The sequence below is a fragment of the Diachasmimorpha longicaudata genome, chromosome 13 (assembly GCF_034640455.1).
Source record: "Diachasmimorpha longicaudata isolate KC_UGA_2023 chromosome 13, iyDiaLong2, whole genome shotgun sequence".
NCBI classification, from domain to species: Eukaryota; Metazoa; Arthropoda; class Insecta; order Hymenoptera; family Braconidae; genus Diachasmimorpha; species Diachasmimorpha longicaudata.
Window position 1 is genome coordinate 382466 of NC_087237.1, and position 12492 is coordinate 394957.

Below are 12492 nucleotides of genomic sequence, written 5' to 3' on the forward strand. Positions count from 1 at the left end.
CCCCCGATGCGTGAATCATGATTCTGCATAAAGAACTGTAGAGTCATCAACTATACAAAAAAGTATTGAAAATTCAGACAACGAAAATAAAGTTGTACTGAAGAGGTCATTTCCATGCCCAAGGAAATGTTGACATGATGATGACTTCAATTCTGAGAATCCACTGAGAAAACCACTTATTCTAATCAGTTTTTGATGTTTCTAGTCTTCGGAAACTTTTTCTATTTTCTGAATAATTGTACAACTTTTTTCATCGAAAATCGCCAATGCTGTTAACTTGAATAATTTTACACGTAAATTTTTCCGCGGCAAGAACCTTGGCCTTCCCCCAACAAGTTTTTTCATCATACTAATTTTTTGCTTAGCCCTCTTTGTTATTTCTACTTATTTTTTAAAAATTTTCAGGACAAACCACTACCCAAATTTTTTATCATCACCTTTTTTACAAAAATTTATTTATTGACTTTTTTCTATGCGCGGGAACATTGTAATTATCTCGAAAATCCATTTGCCCTGTAATCAACTTTTAAACAATCCTTTTTAAATATTTGAAAGGCAGCTTTCATGGTTATTATATGTTATTATTGAACATCAATTATTATCGTTATTACCGATACATAATATTTGAAATTAATATTTTTTTCTGGCTCGTCAAACTCCATGTCATGAATCACGAGGATGTAACCAGGCCAATATATCGTATCTCGTTGAGCTGATTAAGTAAGCGAAATAAACATGTGGCTTGTCTGTTTGTACCGTGAATTGTTAGCAATTAATTTTGAAGCGACGATCACGAGGTTTGCTATTTTCTGATTTACATTATCGGGCACTTTGAACCGCGGGTTATGCTGCCGGGATTCATGTGATTTATGTCAGCTCGTGGTTTTGATAAGTGGGTTTAATTTTTTGATATTATCAGTAAAGCAGTCATGTGATGAAAAAAACTATTATTGTCATACTATTGACAATAGCTTCAATCATCTCATACACCTCAATAATTTTCTTGTTTCTTGACGAAACTAGTAACCCTGTTATCAGGAATACTAATCATAAAAAGCCCCAATTACCGCTAAAAATATTCATCTCGATTAAGATCCGCCGAAAAAATACTGCGTCTCAACGCAACCCTGTCGGCATCGACAGTGGTCACGTATTTACAATACACAGAAAAATGTTCAACAAAAATTTTCCAAAAATTTGGAGCGACATCTAGTGGAGGAAAATTTGACAGAACTGAAAGGGAATTTTTGCCAGAGCGTTCCGTAATTTTCATTGCGTATTTATGTCTGTGTATTCATAGGTTTACGGTGGCCATTGAAATACTTTCATGTACCAAAAATGCTTCGTTCAAAATAGTATATTTGGAAATGAGTGCAAAATATAAATAAATAAATAGATAAATAAATAACTGGTATATTATGCGCCATAGAAATCTCTTCTTTCCTCCCGCTTATAAGGGATCAAAGTACAAACTTTTCCCCAAATTTTACTGAAAAAATGTATCATCCAAACCGGGATTCGAACCGATTAATTCACTGCTGACGTGGTAAGGGACTTCATGCACTGAGAAATATGTTGGTGTTTACGTTGGAAAAATAGTTAACAAACATTCGTCTTCTATTAACGTGAATAAATACTGTACGATTTTATATTTCCTCCTTTCTCGTGTTTCCACTTCAGGTCGAAAAACACTTTAATGGATGGCAATTCTGAGGAGTTTGGAGTATGGTTGGATGCTCTGTTTTCTTGGGTCTAAACAGTTGCATGAGTGGGACTTTTGTTAATGTGAGTCATCCGCTCCAGGCTGTTGTACCCCTCCTGTCACTTCAGTAAGGAATTTCCTTTGAGGAAATGAACCGAAACAGACGTGCCTTGCGAGCGTAGAAAACCGAGAAGAATTGATTCTTCAATTCATTCACAATTTTGTATTATTCTAAATAATCCCATTTCCAATAATGCAGTTCTCAAGTTTGAAGGAAATCCTCACCCTCGAAAATAATTTCATGGCAGACATATTTTTTCTCACGGCAAACGACAGGAGAATAAATAAATTCGAAGGATTTTAATCTCTCTCGGTTGAGTTTATGCACGTAGAAGTCGTAAAATCCGAAAATTTGCATCCAGAAAACTTTTGTTAGCTCATTCGTACAATAAAATTAATTTCACGAAAATTTACCGTTCAGGGATTTTAACCTAACTCGTTAAAAGCCGTAAAGGTACTCCCAAAATCTGTCCTGACCTGCTCCTCTTTTTTTCGGGCCTCGATGAAGGACCCAGCGTATTTTGACGGATGTTGCCGAGCTCTTAATTTCCACGCCTTCAAATCATGCCACCAATGGAAAATTTTTAGTTCCCTCTCTTTGCAGGGCAATCTCTCTCTCTCTCTCTCTCTCTTCCTCTCGGCGTGTCTCTCTCTCTCTCAATACTGTACGTGAAGAACAGAATTCAAAAATCATAATGAGTCAGTATCAAGGAAGGTTTCGAAGAGGAACTATCCAGGCACAACGCTAAATTCAGGTTTCGAATTTGTAAGCAAATTTTCGTTCGATATTATCAGCTTATCACAAAGTGCAATAATTATTGGAGTGCAATCTTGTAGAGAGTTTTGTGAAATATTTTCATAATATTTGTCTTATCAAACAGTGATATTAAGGGGTAACGGAAACCCACTCCGGAGGGGTGAATTTTTAAATGATGTCCCATCAATGGAAATTTTTCGGTACCTTTTCCGGAATTTTAAAGACACTAGGCAGACGCTCGCTAGATTGCATCATACCAAATGTGTGATTTGTATATTGCGCAAAAATTGGTAATAATTGGTCATTGGTCACAATTAGAACCAAAGATCACCATAAGACTTTCACATTAGCATACGATGCATGAATTTTTCAACGAAAGTACGCCACCTCATTTTTTTTATCAAAATATCCCATAAGGTAATGAAAAATGGTGATAATTAGTGATAATGGTGATAAGTCAGGGATGAACTTAAGTGTGATTTGATGTATTTCGATGTAAAACAGAACTATTCACTAAAGTTACAGCTCAAAACTTTACTTTTCCTATTTAAGAGGAAAAAAATGAGAATTTATCAAAGCGTCACCTGCTAAAATCCATGCATTCTCGTAGAATGAATAATATAGGATGGCAATTCGAAGATATTGATAAGATATTGATGTGGATATACAGTATATCCTCACTAGTGGAATAAAAAATTTCAATAACTGGCAAAAACTATAATTTTTCAAATGTGACATAACGTAAAAAGTGGAAATGAATTATAATAATCCAACGAAAGTTCAATGAAATGATATTTATGAAATTAGTGGTTCTCTGCCCTAATACCTTCGATCCTCGTATTCAATTATCATTAGCCGTTGGTTCGAAAACTCGGTAAACTGCACCAATCTATCACGAAAATCAATTACAGACTTGTGTGGGATAGAGTTGTTATTGTAGGTCCGTCCAAAAACAATTACGGTGTGCAATTATCACCCAGAAATTTCGCAAATGTCTGTGGAATACTGAGAATATTCACTCTGAGGACATAATCGAATCTCCGACATACGAGATCCACAAAATCCAAACCCGATAATTAGTTCGATCTATTCCTACGAGCGAGAATATGATAGCGAGAACGATAGACGACCGGTGGGGGAGGGAGGGTGGGGTGAAGGAACGAATCTCGAGCACTCTCTACATTCAGCTCTGATCCCAATTCCCGATAAGAGAATTACATTTCCACCCATGATTGTGCTTATATACTCCCGGGAATTTTCTCACGTGCCTCATGAGGACCTTGACATTGTGCTCACTGAAATCAAGGTCTTATCAAATCACCTGAAAATTGTACGCGTGGAAAATTTCATTATCATTTTTGGAATGTCCACTATGGAATGTTCATCATAATTCGTCTTGGAACTTTTAGATGCATGTGTTATCAATTTTATAATGTTATCATTGAACAATTTTAAGTCGATGAAAAAATTGATTGGAACATTGAACATTAAACTGAGTGAGCTGTCAAGTGATTTGTTGGTACATATTTGCATTTTTGAACTGCATTTATAGCCCACGGACATTTGAATCCTTTTTGTATTTTTTTTTTACCCTAAATTCTTTTCCGAAACACTTATTTACTGCATCATAAAGTCTCCTTTCCTTACAATATTATTTAATCTCATGCGTTTAATGAAGAGGCTAGGGGCGACAAAGTTTCGGTCTCATGACTATTTAAACGAGGGGAATACACCCAAACGTCCTCTGAAAGTTGAGATCCTTACGCTATCTTCTGCTAAATGGAATGAAATGTCACTCTTTCGGTACAAATCATCTTTTGGCCGTACTCATCAAGACATCATTACAGAAAGAAATATAAACGAGAGAAACTGTAGCAGGAGGTAAGCGAATATCCGCACAAAATGAAAGTTTCAATGTAATGGAAGCGAAATGGAAAAAAATAATATCTCTGAAATGTGGTGTCAGTCACGAGAGCAGATGTCAATAGCTAAGTAATATTCGCATCGGTAAGTCTGCTCCAACGGTATAATATCAACGACAATTTCGTGTCATGGATGAGGAACTGTTGAGGTTCGTAAAGTTTGTTGTGACACTTCAGGAAGTTGATGAGAAGAAAAAGAAAGATTAGCGAAACGGTGTCTAAAATTAGAAATAATTTTACTTTCATCGGACTCGAAGAAATTCTAAATTACATATTTACCCACGTGGAAGTCGAATATATAATTTCATGGTTACTTATTTTCTTCAGGGATAGATAAGTTACACAGGTTTTCTATTTAAAGATTGCTGCACGGCTTTTGGCACGCAATGGGCTCGTGAAATCAAAAGAAACTTTAGTTAATCGCGCGCTAAAGTGCGCTCTCATCTTGGGTAGAAATGATACTCTGATAGGAACTGAGCAACGGGCCAGGGTTGGTCCAATGCTGCTAGTCTCAGGCCAACACTCGCCAGAACTGAGTTTGACCCTTATCAGGTCGTACCTACAACTTCCCAACAATCATTCGCATTTTCGTTCGTCGATTTTCATTATTTGTAATGATATTTTTTTATTTATCATCTTTGGACAGTTGAACCAATTAATTTATAACAATTGGCGCAAAATTAGAATAATTGGAATATTTCAGAAATTGCGAAATACAAAAATTTTTAAACTTTCCATCGAGAGACTCAGTAACTACTGAGTTGCATTTCCATCATTTTTTGATGAATGATGGTTGTATTAGCAAAAAAACGGAGTTTCACCGTTTTTTCGGGTATTTTTTAAAGAAAAAGGATTATAATCTCCATTATGACACACCGATTGCCATTCCATAAATTCGAATCGGACGATTAGTTCGAGGAAGATTCAAACACGTCACGGGGAGTTTTCAGAAGTCACAAAACGTGGAAATTGCGTAAAATCTTCATTTTTCATGTTCAGGGTGAAATCGTAATTTATGGTTTTTAAAATCATAATTTATGACATAGCAACTCGTAACTTACGATTTCAAAATCGTAATCTACGTTTTAAATATCGTATTTTACGATTAGCTTTTTCAGTGTGGATGGGTAAGTTGATAAAAAAGATTTGTTTTTCATAAAGAATACTTTTGTTTGGAACTTCTTTTCTATCTCTATTCAAATAAAATCGTAGTTTAAAAAACAAAGTCCCTAAAATATACAGCCTTTTTTTATAATTTGAAAATAATCTATGAAATCCGCTGAAAAACACAATAAATTTTCGTAAAAAATGCACCAAAAATACCCTCAGTAGTACTGGGTTGACCACTGATGGCCAAATTTGGTGCCCTTTAACTAACTCAGACATTGCTTCGTCTTCTGAGGATTCCATGAACACAGATTCCGCTTCAAAGATTCCAATTAAATCGCCTATCGCTCAGTTCTCGAAACGAATCTCTTTGCGTTAGCCAAACACCTTATTTATACTTATTCTGTTGCTCTACCTCCCCCTAGTTTTTATCCTTATGTAAAAATATCACTATATCAATTGGTCATGAAGGAACAAATTTTCTAAAAATTCTTCATCAATTAATTCTTAAATTACAATTAATTTTATAGCGCCAGGTCTGTCAAGCAGACATAACTCCATTGAAGCTCAAGAGCATGAGGCTCAAGTCGACTTGATTCTTTGATTGTGTACAAATTTCCGAGCTGATTCCCTAAAATTAAATAAATAGTTGCTAACAGAAGGTGAACCTGCCTGTGGAGTAAAACCCTGCAACACAATCAGTTGTTCCACTTTCTCACAAAAATTGTCTTTCGACTGAAAACGTTTTACCACTTCGCTACTGATTTCTTTTTCTAATAAAGTTACTCTTCTCATTCAATGAGCGATTCTCTACATATTTTACACCCTAGACTGGCACGTGCAATGGACAGTCGTTGAAATCACGTCTCAGACTCATTCGTGGGCTCATTAAAAATACGGGTAAACAAGTTTTATTGTTCTCGAGGGTGAGGAAATCCTTGCAAACTCAATAGGATAGTAGGGAGCAGAAGGGCGAGTTGAAGGTGAAATGAGTAGATGAAAAACTCTGAAGAGAATAGCTTGCAGCATCTAGCTATCACTATCACCTCGTTACTTGGTGCAACTGGCTCTCAAACTTTAAATTAAAACCACCGACGTTAAAGTTTCAACCGATCCACTTGAAATTGATTTCAAATAACAGTCGATTAATTTTTTTTATGAAAAACTACCAGATTCTCTTGTAACGAAACTTTCATAGTTAAATGCAAGATATTCTGAAGTCTATTTTCTTGGTTCAAGTTGTCGGTGTTCGATAGAAAATATACGAGGGTTTGGAGGGGATAAACTGTTCCATCAAGGTCCTCTTCGAAAATAGATTCACTTCTCGTGGGGTGAATTCAGAAAATGCTTCGGGAAAAAGGAAGTTTACGAAATGTTTTTCTTTTCGAAAATGAAAAATCATTTCAGTAGAGTGAACGAGTGCTTGGTGAATAAGTTGGGGTGACACAGAGATGATAAAATATTGATGGAGTCTTTTTTAGAAATTTTCGTCAGTTTTTCTAAATCGATAGTCTTCACAACCGACGGGGAACAACATTTGATATTTTTTCAATCTTCTTTATGGAAATACCCTCTGCGGTGGTTTCGGAGTCTCTTTGGGGAATAGCAGATGATAAATTAATGGATAAAAACACAAAAATTTGACAAAACTTGAAGTATATTTCCACATTTTGAGTGGTCAAAGCAATAATTCAGGGTTTTAATCCCTCAGGATACAAATCATTGATCATTGGAATTTCACACGTGAGTAATGAATTTCAGGTTCTAATTCATTTAAACATCAAATAAATTTTTATTTTGTCCAGACATTTGTTTTTTTGCAGTTCTGAGAATAATTTCATATAAATCTCTCGCAATTTGATACAGACCACGATTTACATTCAATCATTTTCGATTATCCAATTCGTTAATTACATTCCGAGAATATGGCCCTTTTGACACTTGGTATTACTTTACTTAAGAAGATGGATATTCTCATAATTCGGTTAAGAAACAATCGGTTCTCGAATCTCGAAATTCGAAAACACGGCATCTTCTACTTCAGAGAGACGGATACAATACATGGTTTTCATTGCGATTGAAACATTCAAACAAATATAAGATATTCAGTGCGAATCTTAATTATCTCAACTGCGAATACGGAACCATGAGCGATGATGAAGCACGTACGTGTCGTCCGCCTCGTAGGATAACTCAATTCAATCCTCTCAATTATATCGCGTGAAGTTATACAGTTTCCACTCTCTCCATACCCCGCATCTATCTCTCTCCCACGCCCATCGTTCAACTGAGTGTGCGGTAACCAACCTAGTCATTGAACTTGGTCGGTCGTAAACAATCTCCAAGATTCATTCACGCCTCAATTCACACACAGAACAAAATTATTCATCCAGGGGAGATTTTCGGTATTCATTTATCCCTCCAAATTTCATTTTCCTCCCACAACCAACTGGTATTGTAAACAATTATCTCCTTCTATTCAATTTCCCGTCTCGAGTTTTATTCAGTTTTTAACATTTATATTCTAGTCAAGGAATCGATATAATTCTAGCTAGATTGTTAATCCGATGTGGTTTACTCAAGAGACCATTCGGGGTGTCCTTAGCTCTCGGTTTGTCCAGAGTGAGAGGTTTATCCCAAAGACAAGGCCCTTTTGTCTTTTGAGTTGGTCCACGTGCTGCCCGGTATGGTATACCCTCCTAATCTCCTCATTTCCCATATCCAGAAATCCTTCACATCTTCAAACGTATTCCCCATCCTAACCAAATAAGTCCGCAGATACTCAGATGGACTCCAGATATTTCTCGCTCTCAAAACTCCCACTCCTTAATTTCCTCATGTCAAAAATTTTCAGAGTCTACAGAGTCTCACTTGTAAAATAAACGATCTTGTTAACAGGACCTCGCTTCTTCAGTTCCCCTAATTTAAAAATAAATTTATTTCTTAGGAATACAACAGCTGTTGAGGTCATAAACAGCTCGACTATTTACGCTATTCCCTGAAACCGCTTTACAACGGGTCGATTGATCGAGTTAATGTCAAAAATATTTCCACCACTGGTCTCATGGCCTCTTGACTTATTCCCCACCATTCGATGCTTCAAAACCAACCTCAATATGCGATAGAATAGGGCAAACCACAACCCAATGTAATTGAAATCAAGGAAAAATATATACAGGAACATAAAAAAAAATATAATCAGTGCTCTGCAGTCGACAAATACGGTCCACGAGTCACGTCGGGTTTCGGCAATATCGGTGCTTTTATTGGACCAAATTGCACAAGTTTGCACAACTGATGAAATTCCACTAACCTCTCCTCCAATATTACTCGACAATTCGAAAAATCCAGATTTACAATGCATGTGTAGTTGCAAATACCCCAGGAGCGTACGAGGGGCAAAGGTCTGGCGATGGCCAACAATTTGTAATTATAACTTTCTTCCATAACTCGGAAAAATTATTGAAACCGATGGTACATACCTACGTACCCACATGTTAATAATTAGTAGCAGACCACAAGTAAACTCCGATAAACCTCTGGCTCCTTCCCCAATAAAACGTCTGGACCTTACCCCGATAATCTTCTGGTCCTTCGGCGATAAAATGAAGAGATACTCTCTTCACTTCTCTGACGTCACGCATCTCGCCGACGACCGAGTTCTTATTCCCTTAGTCGAAAACATCCCCTCCAACGAAACAAAACGACAACTACTTAAATGGAGGACCTCCACATTCTTCCAACAATTTCACACCGGCATTACACTAAGTCAGAATGTGTGAGGAAGATATCCAAAAAGTACTTGTATTTTGGACTTTTTCGTCTGAATTATATTTTTAGGAACTTCCAGGGAATCTATTCATTTATTTTAATTTTATTTATTGGTTTTATTGGATATCAGATTGATAAATAACTGACACTATTATGTAAGAGCAATTAAACTGCATATATTTTATTAAAATGTGTTCTCACTTCGAGAGGACTCGTTGAACTGAATAAGAAAAGTCAAAGGGCTATTTAATGGTTCACGAAGTTGCGTAGTGGTGGGATCAAGTTATGTACTTTTTCCACAGTTTTGTGAACCTTTTTAAAACTTTAGAAAAAATGCAGAGAAATCTTGCCACTAGCTAGAAACTTTGCGAGTCATTTAATAATAGCATAACACAAACACGTAATATTTTTCCACGTCAATCCCATTGTAAATCCGCCAGCAAAATGATAAAAACGTCAACTTTGATGAAACCAATGTCAAAGATCCTTAAAGTCGGGGCAATTCGTTCATATCAACCGATGGAATCTGAATTAGCAATACATAGATGAGATGAAAGAGCATACGAAGTTCATTCAACCTATACAAAAGCGTGATTTTTCTGTTCAACGAGACGAAACATAAACCGAATAAATTCTCAATTGTCGGAATGCGAGTTTTTTTTCTAAAAACATGTCGCTATTTTGCACATCGGTATCATCTAAAAAAGAACATTTTCGCTATACACTTTGTCTCTCATGTTTAGTCAGAAAATTACGGCCTTTCTTTATCCAATACTGCACCTCTGAAATATTTATTTTCTCATCATTGGCTTCCGGATGAATGTCACGTTTTGTTGTATTTACTTCGTTGTTATAACTCTAATATTTCAAAATAAAAACACCATGCAGGATGTAATTATCAACAAGTATTATCATACATGCTGATAGAAATCTCTCGTTATCATTTTATGTTTTACAAAACATTCAATAAAGTGGGGGGGAGGCAACTATTGACCGTTTAACTCTATCCATTTCAAGAATTTTTCGGATAGTTCAATGTTTGACTTGAGAATATTTCGTCTATTCATTCGATCATCGAACTTTCGATTCACACGAGAGAAATATTCAGAAAAATAACGGAACTCGCAGTTCGCTCATCTCATCACGCAATAGACTGAGAAATTTCACGTGATAGTGTCGTAATTTTTCTCAGACAATTGAGCTTGGAATCGCAAAAATTTCAGGAAAAATTCTGTGATAATTCCGTAGGGTGAAGCGCTCTCAAATTACAGAAAAAAATAAGTAATTTTTATTGAATATTGCTCTCTGTGCACAAATGCAATAGGACACTTATCAATGAAGAACGATTTATTCATATATATAATCTTCCTCATCTATCATTATAAAAACCGTAATTTCCCATGAAATTCATTTTTAATACCCAAAAAATTCCCCTTTTTATCACACGCACTATAAACCTTCCCTCTTTTATTTACCGAGAAATGTAAAAATTTCTCGTAAAATCCCTCGCGAAGAAGCCCCACTAGCAGAAATTACATAAACCAGGTCGTAGACTTTCTTGATAGTCTCCCCAGTCACGAGGACACGGAAAATTTTGTCGGAACACGTTAATCCCCTCCCCTCAATCACATTAAAACTGTCAAAACAAGAACTGACGCTTTGACTACAAAACTCGTCACGAGATCTACCACCTAAATCCTCACCAATAATCTACAGCGTCGGCCGTCAGTCTCGGAAAATTTCTGTCTCTGCGTACCGTGAAAATTCCTCGACGCCGCGAGAAAAGCAAAAAAAAGCCTCAAAAAAATTAGAATCAATCATGAAGACTGCGCTCCGGAAGAGCATTCAACGTCTTCTACCAGTGAAAGACCCGACTAGTGGGGATAATGATACCGAATGACGAGTCAAGATCGACGAATCAACAGTCTCCACCCCCCTCTCCCCATTTATTAACTCAAGCTAAAGATGACGATAAACAATTTGAACGTAAGATAAGGCGCCGGGATGCTCTGACACGGTCGTTAGCATAATAACACTCAACTACTTGGTATCGAAGCACTTCAGTTCAGTTCGTGCTGACAGCTCGATCGCGTCGTGTTGATCAGTCCGATATCTGTCTTAAACGTGACAACTTGCGGCTATCCTCGTGTCTGTTAATACATCTGTTTATAAATAAGAACCAGCCATCGCGGAGCCATAGACAACAATACTCAATCAACCGTGACAATTCGTAAACACCAAACTTCGGCAGACCCTTTTCCCCAAATTCTTCTACCACTCACACATCCAGACATCATCAATAGCATCTGAAAGTCTGAACCACTGACCTAGAACATCAATTCTTCTTTTTATTCTCTGATTTTTTGGCACTGACCAACTTGTCTTGCAGTCGTTGCCTCATTGGGAAGTTGTGGTGTTGAAGATCAATCGACTGACGGGACAAAAAGTCAAAATTACCTGTTTCATCTCCTCAGACATATCAACGAGAATTGAGGAACGGAAAAATGGTGATGGAGGCAGCAGCAATGGTGGTGGATTACCTCGTATTCATAGCTGTAATAATAGCATCGTTTATCATACCCCTGTGGGGTAGATTTCGGGCCAAGAAAAAGGAGACTAAGGCCAGTTACGTATTTGCAACGGGAAGTGTATCAATGGGTGCTATGATGTTGTCCATTGCACGTGGTACACTTGGTGTTAGATCATTTCTTGGATATCCATCAGAACTTTATTACCGTGGTAGCGCAATGTGGGAGACAATATATGGTATGCTACTGGCGTATCCCATTGTGTGCTACATCTTCGTACCTGTTTACTACAGTCTGGGCATAACATCCGTCTACCAGTACTTGGACATGAGGTAATTCGTCAATTATGTCATATGCATCATGCCAGATTACGATTTTTTTGATGAATTATAATTGAATTATTATTTACCGGTATTTTGTCTGTGCAGGTTTCACTCGAAACTTGTCAGGTGTCTGGCGAGTTTCTCCTATGTGCTGCGGAGTCTTCTTAATCTTGCTGTCATTGTCTTCACACCCTGTGTTGCACTTAATACTGTTATTGGGCTGCCGTACTGGGCCAGTATCGTTGGAATTACGACAATATCGGTTGTCTTCTCGTCTATGGTATGTTGAATTCATTTTATTCATGGGAATCTGTTTGGGGAT

At 36.9% G+C, this 12492-nt stretch overlaps 1 protein-coding gene and 1 long non-coding RNA gene across 15 annotated transcripts in view; one reads left to right on the top strand and one right to left on the bottom strand.

Moving 5' to 3' along the window:
* Nucleotides 1-12492, top strand: part of LOC135168684 (sodium-coupled monocarboxylate transporter 1) — a 42532-nt gene that overhangs the window by 25464 nt on the left and 4576 nt on the right. For 4 of the 10 annotated variants that reach the window (XM_064133105.1, XM_064133102.1, XM_064133104.1 and 1 more), the window contains exons 2-3: nt 11709-12179; nt 12276-12450. In XM_064133105.1, coding sequence (XP_063989175.1) covers nt 11824-12179; nt 12276-12450 — 531 coding nt within the window. In that variant the 5' untranslated portion in view covers nt 11709-11823. Of the gene's footprint in view, nt 1-2510; nt 2529-11708; nt 12180-12275; nt 12451-12492 lie in introns of those variants that run through there. The other 6 variants (XM_064133109.1, XM_064133103.1, XM_064133108.1 and 3 more) reach the window with 3 other exon arrangements.
* The window catches only part of LOC135168687 (uncharacterized), a 30279-nt gene that overhangs the window by 15690 nt on the left and 2097 nt on the right, over nt 1-12492 (bottom strand). For all 5 annotated transcript variants that reach the window (XR_010300085.1, XR_010300083.1, XR_010300084.1 and 2 more), the window contains exon 3: nt 12257-12480. This is a non-coding gene — a long non-coding RNA (uncharacterized LOC135168687). The remainder of the gene's footprint in view (nt 1-12256; nt 12481-12492) is intronic.